The following is a 14,764-nucleotide window of genomic DNA, read 5'->3' as shown; positions in this document are numbered from 1 at the left end:
CTGTTTTAGACTGTAACCTTTTTTCAATTTTCGAAATCACTTACTTAAAAGATAAACTTAGGAGAATTATGGTAGATGGAAAGCAATTACTAAACTTTATTAATGGCACATCTTTACCTTACTTGAGGAGGCGGAATTCCTACCACTATGCAATCCAACTGTACTCTGGTTCCTTCTGGAACTTCTCTGCTCCGTAATTTTTGAGTGAACCGGGGAGGTTGTCCCAGAGGTTCTTCATAGTACAAAGATGAAGGTGAAGACCCCGGGGTGGTATCTCCACCAGCTGTCTCATTGGCAGCCTGCTCAGCTTCACGCCGCTTAGCTTCCTGCTGTTCAAGGGCATGATTCACTTCATTATCCCTAGTATCTGCAGGGATAGGGATGGGAACAGAAGATCTTTCTCTTCTTTCTGATAGAGCTGAGAAACTGGAGCTATTTTCCTGTGTAACTTTGTTTTGAGATTCCAGTTTACTCTTGTGGTTTTTGCAGGCACGAGGTCTAATCCTTTTGGAGCTATGGGCTTTGAAAAGGGAGGACAGCTCTTCAATGAAATCGGCAGCCTTATTTAAAAATACTTTTTTGGACTGGGCTTCAGAACTATACTGTGGCCTTTTGGCTTCCTGGGGGCTCTCTTTAGAGCTTGTAGAACTTTGGGAGTTATCCTGGCAGAAGTTAGGGTCAAAACTTGATTTAGGTGAATGTTTCATCTGATCAGAAGAAAGACGTTTTCTAGCTTGAGCTTCATCTGCTTTCTCCAAAGGATCATGATTGATGGCCAATCTTGCCAGGTTGACACTTTCATCTAATTCTTCTTGGCTCAGAAAGGCTGAAAGATCTGGAAGTTCATCTTGGCCTCCTCCTCCTTCAGCAGCTCCAGAAGAACTACCAAAATGGAAAGGGCTGGAAGAAGGCTCTGCTCGACTCCTTTCATTGTTTCCCCGATGTCTAGTTTCTGCTAAATAGCTCTCTCTTAGAAGCTGAGAAATGGAAGTAGAAGCTTCTATGCTGTCGTCTTGCATGCTGTCACAAAATAATAATAATAACAAGAAGTTTGGATCATTTCTAGAAAATAACAAGTCTATGTTTATTATAGCATGATGGATTTTTAAGAACTTAAAGCTGGAAATAAAAAAATTGCCTAATTTTGATACTTTTACAAAATTTATTATAAAGAGTATTCTCAAATTGTAAAATGAAAAGGAACTGAATGAGATTTTATTGAAATTGAAAATAAAAACATGGATGTTACCACTTTATTAAACTCTTTAAATACAAGTTCAATTGTGAAAGCTATGCTATAACTATAGTAAAATTAAATACAATTTCTAAACATAATTTTAATAATATCTGTATAGGGCTTTTAGTTATAAAGTGCTTTCACACACAAACAGATTTGTTTTCCCTCCTTTCCCATTTATTTTGAATGTAATAAAGTAATAGAAATTAAAAGATATTGACAACATAACCTCATCTAGTTAGTGAGAATATGAACTTCATCTAGCTCATGAAAATAAATAATGCTTTTTGTTTGTTTGTTTCTTTGTTTTTGATGAGTCAAGTTGTTTAAATTCAATGTTGTTTATAGGCTCAATCTGCTCTTGAAATTGTAATGATTTAGGTTTTTCAAATAAGTTATAGTTAATTTAATCCCTACAAAGATATGAGTTAGAGCCTAAGTTTTAAACTAACATTGGTGAAGAGGGAATATGGGAGACAGGGAAATGGGATGCAAGACAGGACACTTTCACTGCATACCTTTTCCTGACTTTTGAATTTTAATTATATGAATACATTACCAATTCAATAAATAAATACATTTTAAAGTCTTAATAAAATGGTACAACAACTTTAGTTCAAAGTCCCCTGGAGTAGAGATTTTGGTAATGCAAACCAATTTTATATTATTAATGTTTTATCCATTTATTCACTTACACACTTACTAGAGGGATGGTAAACTTGTGACCAATAAGCTATTACTCCTCTCTCTCATTGAAGATGCAGCTAACTGATTACAGTACTCTTCCCATTGACCTTGACTTTCTTAACACTCCACTCCTTCTGCCACTACCAATCAATCAGAGATGGTAATGGAGATGAAGACTACCATTCTTGGCTACTATCTGCTGAGAAGATGGAGAGGAAAGTAATCTCTTAAATATTTTCTGCCTTTAAGATTCCATGACAAAATTTCAGTTGATCCTTTCCCTTATATAATAGCCTCACTTATATCACAAATAAGGTTTCCTAAGAACTGTGCTAGTTCTCAAACTTTTAGAGTGCTATTCAGAACTAACCTCTAAATTGGAAAAGTAGGCAGCAAACTTGAGAGGGCAATTAGAGATAGCTAAAAGGATCACCTACAACAAAATATTTTTCCACATGCTTACCACAGGCTGAGATTGCCACTACTAAATCCACTTGTTTAGGTGAAGTCTATTGCACCTTAAAAAAAAATTAATTGAAAAAGCTGAAGTGTTGGATGAATGTAAAGATTTATCTACGAAGATATTTATCACTTTACAGATTATAATATTAAAAAATTGAAATCATGTCCAATAAGACACTGGTTAATTAAATTATGGTATACTCATTAAATAGATTATAAAGCTATTTAAAATTTTGTAGAACAGTGAATGATATACAAAATAGTATATGGAAGCATAATTGATATCCCAAAAGAAAAGTTGTCTTATTTGTGCAGAAGAGCTATTAAAGATATATGAAATCAGGCACAAAACACTATTTGAAGGTTTAATTAATATTCTGATTGAAAATCCTTCTCATTTATGCATTAACTATTTCATTAGCTTAGTGTGAGTTTCTGTGTATATTTAAATGTAAGGGAGAAACTTAAGTGCTTTATAAGTCAAGATGGCCTCTCTATTATTTAGAAATTATTATATATTGTGTTTTAATGTAACTTTGTCTTTAACTTTTTATTTTAATATGCATTTTATCTTGAGGCAACATGGAATGAAGATTGGTCTTGGAATCAGATCTGTTTTCAAATTCTGGCTTTATCTCTTAGCATTTGTGTGACTTTGAGAAAATTACTCCACTTCTTTGAGTTTGGGATTCCTCATCTGTAAAATATGGACAATGTCTATTTCACAGGGGAGTAAAGGTTAATAATATCCTGAAAGCAAAGCTTTTAAAACAAGGCCAGCCACTATAATGGGCCCTCAAATGATTTTAGTAAAAATCAATATTTAGATAACGGTGATGTTAATGTTGAAGAACTTTAAAAAGGTTTATATTTATGGTGGAGATAGGATAGAAAATACTCATATAAGTAATCATTACTCTCTGCAATATTTTTTTAAAAATTTTTTAAAGGACCAAAGCCAATTGGTGTGTAAATGCATGCTTGTTCTGATGCTTATAGTCATGAGAAATTACTATGATAAAAAAACTTTTAGGTATTCAAAGTAAAGGATGTCTTTAATATTTTAATGTAGTATTTATTACTTAACACTTTGGAGTTAGATCTAGTTCATATCCCAGTTCTGACACTTCATAGCTATATAAACTAAAGAAAGTTACTTAACTTCTATAAGCCTCAGTTTACTCTTCTGTAAAGCAGGTATAATAACAGTAGCCATCTCATAGGTTGAAGTGATGATTAAATGTGCTTGGCATTTGGTAAACATTCAATAAATGGTTGTTACTATTATTATTATTATATAACAACTATAGCCACATACCATGATAAGAAATAGAAGTAACACTAGTGCAGTGACTTGATCCAAAGACAAACTTTGAAGAGAAACTGAACTCTCAGTTTGTAGTTAATTCAGTATCATCTATTATTGAAATACATGAAACACATGAAATACAAACTGCTGCCTCAGATCTCTGTACATTTTCTCTTTGCTTGGGCTGCTCCCTGTCCCCACCTTCCTTTGCTACCTTACTGGGCTAAGACCCACGTGGTCTTCAGTTCTTAGGTGAGTCATTGCCCTGGGATTTCTTCTTTTCTCGAGGTTAGGTACCTCTCCAATGCCTTCCCAGAGCTCACTGTCCTTACCCAAACATGGCATTTATTCTTACTACAATATAATAAACTTGCCTGTTTACCTTTCTGTCTACTTCACTTTTTTTTATACACCATCATCTCTGTACACATGCAGCACATAGAAAGTGATTAATAGATATCTGCTGAATTCTTTTGCTCATTAGAATTTCCTGCTAAATTGATTGCTGTTTATCATTTTTTTAATTGCAAGGTAAAGTAAGATAATTAGAAATTGTATTTACAAAGAAAACTTATAGACAGAAAAATATAAACATATTTTATATATAAATATATAAATAACTTCAAGGTGATTTTCAATTGAAAATTTATTTATAGTGGATAAAATGACTGAAATTATGCTTTGTTTTCATACCACAAGTGTCAAAGGACATCTGATTATAATCAGAAACCTGGGTTTGTAACCCAGCTCCGATATTAAATACCTCTGCAATCTTTTGAGTAAGACCTTTAATGCATCTGAAGCTCAATTATCCTCATCTATCAAATGGAATAATAACAATTCCATCTCAGAGTGTTCTCAGACGCAAATGCATATATAAATTGTTAAACTGGTAAATATGACCTAGAATAGGAAATATGAAGATATATCTACTTTAAGCATTAATTTAAAAACTATCTGTTATAAAATTTGTGCTTTAAAAAAGTCCAAGTGCTATTATAAATACCCTAGCTTTCATTTATTCATCCAATAAATATTTATTGAGCATCTACTACATGCTGTTCTAGGCTCTGTGGATTCAGCAGTGAACAAGAGACAAAAGTTCCTGTCCTTGTGGAGCTGACATTCTAGTGGGAAAGACATAAATGTTAAGAAGAAAAATAAATTAGAGCAAGGGACTAGAGAATGATGGGAGAGGAAGGAATGTGTGCTATTTTATCTTGGAAAGTCAGGTGAAGCTTCAGATGCAGTGGAGAAGTTAGTCATGTGACCACCTAGGAGGAAGAATGTGTCTGACTGAGGAGGTAGTAAGTGTCAAAGCCAGGGGAAGTGAATGTTTGCTGTGTTTGAGTCAAGCCCGGTGTGCCAGGAGGTGAGTGAAAAAGAGTAGAAGGAAAAATCACAAGGGTATAGGGCTAGATCATGTAAGACCCTGCAGACCATGGGAAGGACTTTAAGTTTTATTAAACGTGTGAATGGGCAACCATTTTAAAGTTTTAGAAACAGATGACATGGTTTTGAAAAAGTTTGATCACTGTTGCTATGCAAAGAATCAAGTTAAAGTGGACAAATGTGGAAACAAAAAGATCATGTAGGAAACTATTGAAAAATGCTATGCAAGAGTCCAAATGGTGGCTTGGATCAATGAGTGCTTATCAGTGGAAAATGGTGAGAAATGGTCAGATTTGAGGTATTTTTTGAAAGTAAAGCCAGTATGATTTGCTGATGGATTGAAAGTGGGAGAGGAAAGAAAAAGCAGAGTCAAGAGAGACTCCAAAATTTATGGCTTGAGCAACTAGGTGAGTGGTGGAATGATTTATTGAGATGAGCCAGGAGCAGGTTTCAGGAAAAGAAATTGAGTTCTCTTAGAAATTTCATCTGAGGTGTTCAGAGTGACATTGGACTTTGTTTCCTCTTTCTGCTTCTTAAAAAATTGAAACCTAGATTTTATGCCACTTTCAAAATAAGAATGAGCAATTGCCCTTAAAAACAGATCATGGTTTTGGTGAAATAGTCCTAGGTTGGAAATGCAATAATTAATATGGCAAAAATAATCAAGACAGACTTTAGTAAATCATGTAAACTAATTTTGCCACATAGAAAGCTTATTGAATGCCCTTTATTTTGCTAAATATCTTTCTTTTTTCCCTTAGAATATTTCCTGAAAGGAGGATCTTCCCTAAAAACTTGCTAAAAAAATGTAAGAGTCTGTTTTATAAAAAACTTAGTTTTGATACCATTGGGTATACAGTCATATGCCACATAATAACATTTTGGTCAATGATGGACTGCATATCTGATGATGGTCCCACAAGATTACAATGGATCTGAAACATTCCTGTTGCTTAGTGATGGCATTGCTGTCATGGTGTCATAAAGTCCTGGTGCAAAGCATTATCTTTTTGTGCCTTCTCAGCCTATCGAAAGCAATGCTATAGGCTATAAATGCCTGGGGACTCGCCTGGGCCCCTGAGCTTCCCAATACTCATCCCCTTTCTAAATTAATGTGACAATTGGACTGACCCTTGTGGTCCATATTATGATATATGATGCCCTTAGCTAACCATTAGGAAACTTTGAAGAAAAAAAAAGTTTATTGCTTACAGGCCCTGGAGCAAAGTATGCTGGGGGCACACAGTGTGGTCCCCAGGTAGAAAAAGAGCAAGTGGGGGCCTGAGGTTTGGCTTTTTACTGGAGTCAAGGGTCAGGGCTTAAGGCTTTGCAGGCTCACTCTTTATTGGTGAATTTAAAATATAAGAGCTATAATTTAAAGCACAGGAAGAAGAAAAAACAAGTAGCCCAATGGTCAGTCACTGAAATCAAACAAGATCTCTAAAACAAAGGCATCTCAGCGGCACAAGGTGACCTGGCTCTTTATCTAGTCTTGAGATTGGCCAGGTGTTTGTTCCAGACAGCCTTAGTTGAAGTAGATGCCTGGGCAATCAAAGCTTAAGTTAGCACTTGCGTTACGAAAAGAAATGGGCTCACACTACAATTACTCATGTGTTTCTGGTGATACTGGTGTTAACAAACCTACTGTGCTGCCAGTCTTATAAAGTATAGCACAATCAAGTCTGTCCTACCCAGATTTGGAAAGTACACTCTATGACATTTGCACAATGAAGTTGCTTAACAACTCATTCTCAGAACGTATCCCCATTAAGCAGCACATGACCGTACATGCCAACTGCTCTTTTGTAGGCTCTAAGAAGACCTTATTGTTGGAAATATCATGTGACATAAACTCATCTTTTGGTAATAATATGAATATTTAAACTAGGGTATTGGCCAGAGAATTGGCAAAACCTAATATGAAGTAGCTTGGATTCACACACAAATACTGAAGTTTTCTGGCTATGTGATATCCTTAGATATTTGAAAGAAAATCAGTCTAGTTAGGTCAACACAACAATACTTAATAATTTTTTAAGGAGATGGAATAAGAAAAGATAGTCATCTTTAAGTAACTCGCCTCTAAACTGACGGTGAACAGAACTACTCTGCTTACTTCATAGGCTTGTTTGTGAAAGCACTTTAAAAATGCAGAACATTATTCAAATTTAAGGTAATCCTTTTCTGTTGGTGTGTATTTATTACACTTAGAATATTTGTTGGGGGAAGAATAATTGACAAAGTTAGGCTTTGCTCTCTCTTTTTAATGCTGGTATTGACCTGTTTGTATTACATTCTATACCCCATGATGTCACACAAGAGAAGTATTTAAATCAGTTCTTTTGGAGAAACTTGCTGTGCCAAGAACCAATTCTCATTACATAGGGACTAGTTCCATTACATAGGGAGAGTTGGGTATAAATCACCTTTTTAAAATTTGGCTGCAGATGGGATACACTTTGGGGTAAATCCTTCTTTATTGTCTCAGTACCCTTTCCTTCACTATGACAGTGACCATCTCCATCTTAGTTTTATTTTTAGTCTAATTTTAGTGTAAGTGGCATTAGTAATTTAAGAAATTAGTATATATTGCATTATCCACGTAAGAACTTGAGATATATGGAGATATGTTAATAACAGTATAGATATATGTTCCATTTTTTAATTCCTCTTTCATTTTGAAAGAGGAAAAACAGCAGATAAAATAAAATGTCTGCATTAGAAGAGAATATTGAAATAAAAAGACAGAACAGAGGTGATAAATAGGAGAATTAGTGAGAATCCGTTTCATTAGGGACATTCCCTAAAGGTAGGAATTTAAAGAATGAGAAGATTTTTAGATAATATGTCAAAGGTGAGTAAACTATTCTTTTGTTATTGTTTTAATCAAATTAGTAAAGGAAGGAAGGTAGGAAAGAAAGTAAAGATTTAGTTTGAGTGGGAGGAAAAGAGATTGGCTACTATGAAACATAATTTGCATGTTTTCATATATAGAATATGAACATGTAAGAAAGCACTAGTGCAACGGATGTTAAAGCCAGACTCCAAAATTAGTCTTTAATCTGAGAGATAGCAAAGAAATAAGCAAAAGTAAATTCCACGACCCATGGAAAGGCTAATGGAAGGTAAGCAAAAAGACTTCAGGAATCGAGGACCAAAAAAGTGTTTGGTGATGGTCACAAAAATGATAGGTATGGGAGGTTATATATCACTCTCAAATTTTCACCATTCATGATAAACTTAGCTGCTATATAGGAAATCCCAAATGAGAAACCTTGGTCAATCCCCATGAATTCAAAGATTCATTTTAAATAAGAAAAAAAAAGATTGCCGTTTTTATCCTCAGTCCCTTAACATTTATGTCTTTTTTTTTTTTTTTTTTTTTTTTTTTTTTTTTTTTTTGGTGATTAAGGATTTTAAAGACAGTAACTTCCCTAATTAAATTGACATAATATGTTTGCTAGAATGGGAGAGGAGCAAGTGTCCCTAATAGGCGCAGGATCTCAAGGTCTAGTTCTAGTTCAAACACTCGGTGGGAAGGCTCTGTGGGCCCCTCCCAAAGTGTGGAGTACATTGTGACTCCAAGTGGAGATCTATTAAGCCTGCAGCCTATACAGAACTTGTAAAGATGACTCTGGTTGTATATGAACTCTAAGGATTCTTTAGTGACCACAGGTATAATAGCACTCATCGTCATGCCCACCAAAAAGATATCTACTGAAAGTACATTCTTAAATTTCTAAACAGACTATTCTGTCTTTACTTGCATTGTTCCCTTTAGGCAAATCTCAATGCTCTAGTAGTTTTAAAAACTCCGTTTCAACTATGAATCAGCACAGAAATTTAAGAAAATATCTCCTTGGTGCTTGATTCTTCTTTATCTCTTAGGAGAGGGAATTAATTAAGAAAACTTTTTCACTTTTTTTTGTCTTGTTATAGGCAGTAACACCATGAGACAAGCAATGCCTTTGTCATATCTCAATGTCAGCGAAGGAAACTAGTTATTTGGGGGTTAACAGTATCTTTCATCTTATATTTTTAGGTTAGTAAGCTGAGTTCATTACTCCTTTTACATATAGGAATTAACTGTTGAAAAAAATTTAAATTTAAAAATGGTCACCTTTTCTTATACTAATCTTACTTCATTAAAGACCTTTCATAATAAAACCTGACTTACCTGCTGTCCCATTTCTTCAAAAGTAAATTTGAAAAATTATCTCTATGAATTCCAAAACCCTGCTTTGATAAAAACTCATTCTGTTTCTTGTGTCCATGAATTAAAGTTCTGAGTCTATGCCTTTGTAAGCATATTGTAATGAAAACATGTTATCGGGTCTGTATTCTAAATTATAGATATATGGACCACTGGGGTTTTAACATAATATTATGAGTTCCAATGGCATTAGCCATATTATATAAGCAGGATTTGAGACAAACTTCCAGAATCTGGATAGTATCTGGTTGTTTGTTTCATAGTCCATTATTATAAGATTCTGTAATGTTTATAATTTTGTCTCTTGACAAAGTAAGTGTGGTGTCTATATATTTCAAATTTCTTGGAATGGTCTTGATTTTAAATATTTTGCCTGTTAAATCATGTGTCAGACAGCATATGTTAATTTGTGTTTTAAAATGTGTTTGTTATATCTATAAGTATAGACATTCTCAACTTCTTAGAAAAGGATTATGGACTTTATGTGAACTTAAAAGTTATTATTAAGGAGAGACTAAAAAATTATGATAATTTTTTAATTTAGAACTTATAGAATTCATTTCATCATTACCAATGTGAAAGTAATTGAATCATAATAATTTTTAGAGAAAGTAAGATAGCTGTTTTGTTTCTTTCAGACTGATGGATGCTAACATCTTTGACAAGATTGTGTAAAAATCTGTTGATAAGATAACAAAATTTAGCAGCATCATTACCATAATATTAAATTTTGGGGAATAGAAATATAGATTAACCCATGTTCTCTTTTTCTTTGCTTATATGGTTTTAAAATATAATTTAATATGTGCATTTAATTACTGCTGATAGTGCAATGTGCCAGGCCAAATGTTTGCCAGTGACTGTTAAGTGTCTTTCTAATGTAGCTGAGAGGGAGGGAGGGAGAGAGAGAGAGAGAGAGAGAGAGAGAGAGAGAGAAAGAGAGAGAGAGAGAAACAGAGAAACAGAGGGACAGAGAAAGAGGGACAGAGAAAGAGAGAGAGAGAAAGGAGAAAGAAAGAGCTATGTCCTTTGAGCAAGACTTTCTGCAGCTGTTGTGTACATTAATCCAGGGAGCAGATCTCCCAATACTAAATATAGCAAGCATATCCTCTTACATGATAAAAAAATTTTAAATGAAAGTCTTTCACTGTGGAGTCATATTATTTTAGATTTGATTTCCTTTAAAAAGGAAATAGGCATTGTACACATAATCTCTACACAAACACCATTATTTTAATAAATGAATGTGTGGAAAAAGCCAATGATACATGCAGCTTGTCATGACTTCCTTTGTTGAGATATTTTCCTTAGGACCCAAGTAAGTCGTAATCTCTGTAAATTTCATCAACCCCCTCCAAAATCTTTACATGTAGAAAATTTTATTTTTCACATAATTTTGTTTTATTATACATAATTATAAAGTTATCCTAGGTTTCCCCCTACACAACAGTAATTAGGTCTCTGAAATATCCCTTTTCCCATTGTCAGTGTCCTGTTATCAAAACACACTTGAGAATTTAAATCTGAACATTACCTTTCTTTTTTAAGTTGACCCAGATGAGTATGTCCAACCCAGGCACTCCACTGTGATGATAATTATCCAAGGAGAACTTTTAGATGAAAACTCAGGAGAAAAAGAAAATTCTTCACGCCCTTGGAAATAGAAAGTAGCCGTCCATAGAGAGTGAGGAGTTAACCTTAGTTTCAGTGAAGATGGCTGTAAGAAGCTGGACAACCTGTCACCACCGGAGCCAGAGCATTTGTCAGCTCACAGGTCCCAAGTTATTTTGAGCTGTATAAACCATGTGCCTGTCAAACATTCCACCTGATTGGACAGGAGAAAATTGAGCAAAGGGATTCCATAGCAGTACAGCACCTATGGGTGGTGAGGGTCAACCAGTTTTTCTACCTATAGAATTTTCCTTCTAGTTAGAGACCCAAGTTGTTTATTAGTTTATATTTGAAATTAATACTAAATTCATCAAACCACATTCCATCTGTCAAAGAAAATGCCACTATTTTTGAAATATAGCAAACTTCTTAAATTTTTAGAGCTTTATTTTAATTAATGAGAAATTTATTCTCCTTCAATCGCCGATACATTTTAGAAAATTTGGCCGTAAAACAAATAAGCCAATATAAAGCTGAGAGTTTTTAAACTGTTCAAAGCCTAAGCAAAAGCAGAAAAGATAACTAATGTTAAAGATTGTTAATCAGAGATCACAGAAAAGATGGACAGGAAAAAACCATCAACCTGAAAATAAACCCAGCAAGTTAGTTTGAACAAAAGTATTCGGAAAAAACTAATCAGATACTATTTAAAAGTCAAAATTACTATATAACATAATACAGTACAACTCCTATTCATGTGTTAGTACCTGGAATAACTTTTTTTTGTATATTATTCTATGCCAGGTGTCTTCTTTCATAAGCACTATCAATCAATAAAAAAGAATCCTTAACAAAACCAACATCTGCTTAAAAATTGACTTTATTAAAGTACAGGTTCTTGGATATTTTTATTCATTTTCAGAATGTGAATTTGGAAAGAAAAAGTTAACCCATAGCTTAGTACAGTTTAAGAGAGCTGTAATATCATCAATCTTGGTAGAAGATTGGGTTTTGAAAATTCAGATAAATGCCATTGGTTATTTTTTAAAAGGATCATTCTTTGATTTGAATAGCATGAAATACATTGGTTTAAATCTAGTTTTCTTAATTAAATGACATAGCTGCTTGTAAGATCCTCTCCATTCATTCATTTGACAAATATTTACATAATGTCTACCATGTACCAGGTACTAGGTATAAAGCTGTGCACAAAATATACCAAAATTTCTGACCTCATGGAATTTACTAAGATTTTTTTTTTTACCCTTTTTAATCATCTTGAGACTCCCTATAGGATATTGAAAGATAAAGTTTCTTTGTTTATTGTGATCACATCAGAGTTTTCATTACATCTTTTGTTATGGAGTTTTTTATTTACATGAGAAAAATGAAAAAAAATTGAGAAAAACTTCTAAATTAGCCAAGTCAAAAGAACTATTACAGAGGACTGAAAAGGGTACAAGAAGAACCGAATTATATGTATAGGTTATTTTCATTACCACAGTAATTCAGATCCTCAATGTACAAGTTCACTTGCTTACTTATCTAATCTTGTGCTGATGTGAACATCAACAGTATTTAATTATGTTTCTGCATTTTCAGTTTATGTACATGTTTCAACAATTTTTTTATATTTAAAGAGAAAATCTTTCCCCACTATCCTGCTCACTCACATCTTGGGGTATAATCAATATAAGTGCTGCTAGTTCTTCGGTAGAGACATGGGAAGTGGAACTTTGGTTTCAGATAGCTAATAGATGTGCTACAGTTTGATTTTCCAAAGGAAAATGCTTACACACATTGCACGTGAACACATCTCTAGTTCCCTGTAAACTGTGCCATGATAAGCCTGGTATTTCACTTTTCGCCCAGGTATAGAATAATACTAAGGTGGGAGGAGACCCCTACTGAAAGATAAAATAGAGTTGGTTGGGCAGTGGAATTAGGAATCAATAGAAAAATTTAAATTAGATTTAAAATGCATAAAAGAGTTATAGAAACGAGCCAAAGAATTTCTGAATAGTAGTAATCTTTCTCTTCTCATATTTATTGTAACATTTCATATACAGATACTATACAAAAATTTTTGATCTCTTTGAAAAAAGGCTGGATATGAATATTTTAAATAAATAATATTCAGCAACAGTGAACACATTGCTTACCATACATCAGAATTATATTCTAGGTTTTAGATATTTAAAATTAGTTTCTGCCCCTACCCTGTGTATCATCAGTACTAATTATATAAACATTAATTATCACAAACCTACTAGTTCAAATTTTACCAGGGTTCATTGGTATGAAGAATAATTTTTAAAGCTTTAAAAAAAATCCAGCATAGTTAAAAAATTTCATAAGTGACAAACAAACACAAAATTACATGTCTTATGCCTGTTCCATAAAGTCAAGTGACCCATCCAACACATGTGTTTATTGTAGTTTGAACATGATCCTGTGCTTGCCTTCAGCTGTTTTTTTTTTTTTTTTAATTCAATCACTCAGCTACAGAAACAATTTACTCACATTGGGATGATCCACAAGAATGTCAAGGAATCTGGAAGATCTGTGATAGAGGAAGTCTTCACTTGGAGAATAAGCATGTGAGAATTTTTGTGCTAGTGGATTTATATAACATTTTTGTATTTGCTATTTTCCATATTGCTATAGATTCTAATTCTTTAAAAAAAAAAATCACTCACATATACCAAAGATTCAATATGTTTTGCTTGAAGTTTCTAGATTTATATTGAGGTACCCCTCTCCAGGATCAAATGAAAAAGAAAAAAACCCTCCATGTCTTATTTTTAAATAACTTCGCGTGGTAAACGCACAATGCAATATATGTATGACATATTATTGACTTGTACACTTGAAACCTATACGATTTTATTAACCAATGTTTTTATATATTATTAAACTCCAATAAGTTTAATAATATATAAAAAAAGAACAGAGGCATGTATGTGTTTTCCAATACTCACACCAGAGACAAGTTCATTACCATCCAAAACAATATATGTGTGGTGGATCATAGAGGGTCTTATACAAATCCCACGATACAATGTAATTGAGAAACACAATTAAATTCTATAGAAATAGAATTCTGTCATCTAAATGATATTGAAACGCTTGCCGAAAACTAAAGCTAAAAATATATTTTAAAAGATGAGTTCAAAATTGATTTAGTTTAAAAAACAAAAACATTTAAAAAACTATAAACAGAATATTTATTTTCAAACATTATACTAAAAAATAAATTTGTGGTTACCTGTTTTGAGAAGAAGCACCATTCCTTTATCAATCAACCAGGATCATCCAAAGCCCAAATCTCACTGCCTAACTTGTGTCAGCCACAAAAGTAGCATGAAGGAAATGCGATACTGTCCCACCAGAGCAATGAAGGGTATTTACAGGGTTCCGTGGCAGATCCAGGGACAGCCATTTAGAACAGATTGCTCTTTCAGATCAACTTTAATAACTCAGTCTGCACGATGTTTTTAGCCTGGAGGGATGGTGGGGGTGGATAATGACTAAGATGACTAAAGAAACAGACTTTCTTGATATTGCTTTAGACTAGATGAAAAGAATAACGATGAAATTTTAAGAAATAAAGCATAAGGAATGCACATAATATCCATACACAAGATGCATATGACATGTGTAAATATCTTTATTTGCTAAAAAACTGAAAAGATAGTAAATATATATTAAAGTAAATATGGGATAACAATCAATTATTATAATGCAAATGTTTGCTCTCCCAATTTTAGAGTAATGAGATGAAAGCTTTACTATGTGATTTCTGTGAAAACACAATAAGGTTTCCTTTACTCGTGTTTTGGTTATGTAGCAC

General features: G+C 33.4%; 1 protein-coding gene across 1 annotated transcript; it reads right to left on the bottom strand.

Moving 5' to 3' along the window:
• Window positions 1–113: 113 nt before the first annotated feature.
• LOC105301706 (myopalladin-like) lies at window positions 114–10,997 on the bottom strand. The gene is made up of 2 exons (XM_011374483.1): window positions 10,835–10,997; window positions 114–1,020 (listed from the first exon to the last, which is right to left on the bottom strand). Exon 2 carries the CDS (start codon window positions 1,017–1,019, stop codon window positions 114–116), a length of 906 nt encoding a protein of 301 aa, XP_011372785.1. The 5' UTR covers window position 1,020; window positions 10,835–10,997.
• Between the last annotated feature and the right edge of the window lie 3,767 nt (window positions 10,998–14,764).

Source organism: Pteropus vampyrus, unplaced genomic scaffold, assembly GCF_000151845.1.
Source record: "Pteropus vampyrus isolate Shadow unplaced genomic scaffold, Pvam_2.0 Scaffold249, whole genome shotgun sequence".
Taxonomy (NCBI): Eukaryota; Metazoa; Chordata; class Mammalia; order Chiroptera; family Pteropodidae; genus Pteropus; species Pteropus vampyrus.
This window is presented reverse-complemented; position numbering and strand designations above follow the sequence as displayed.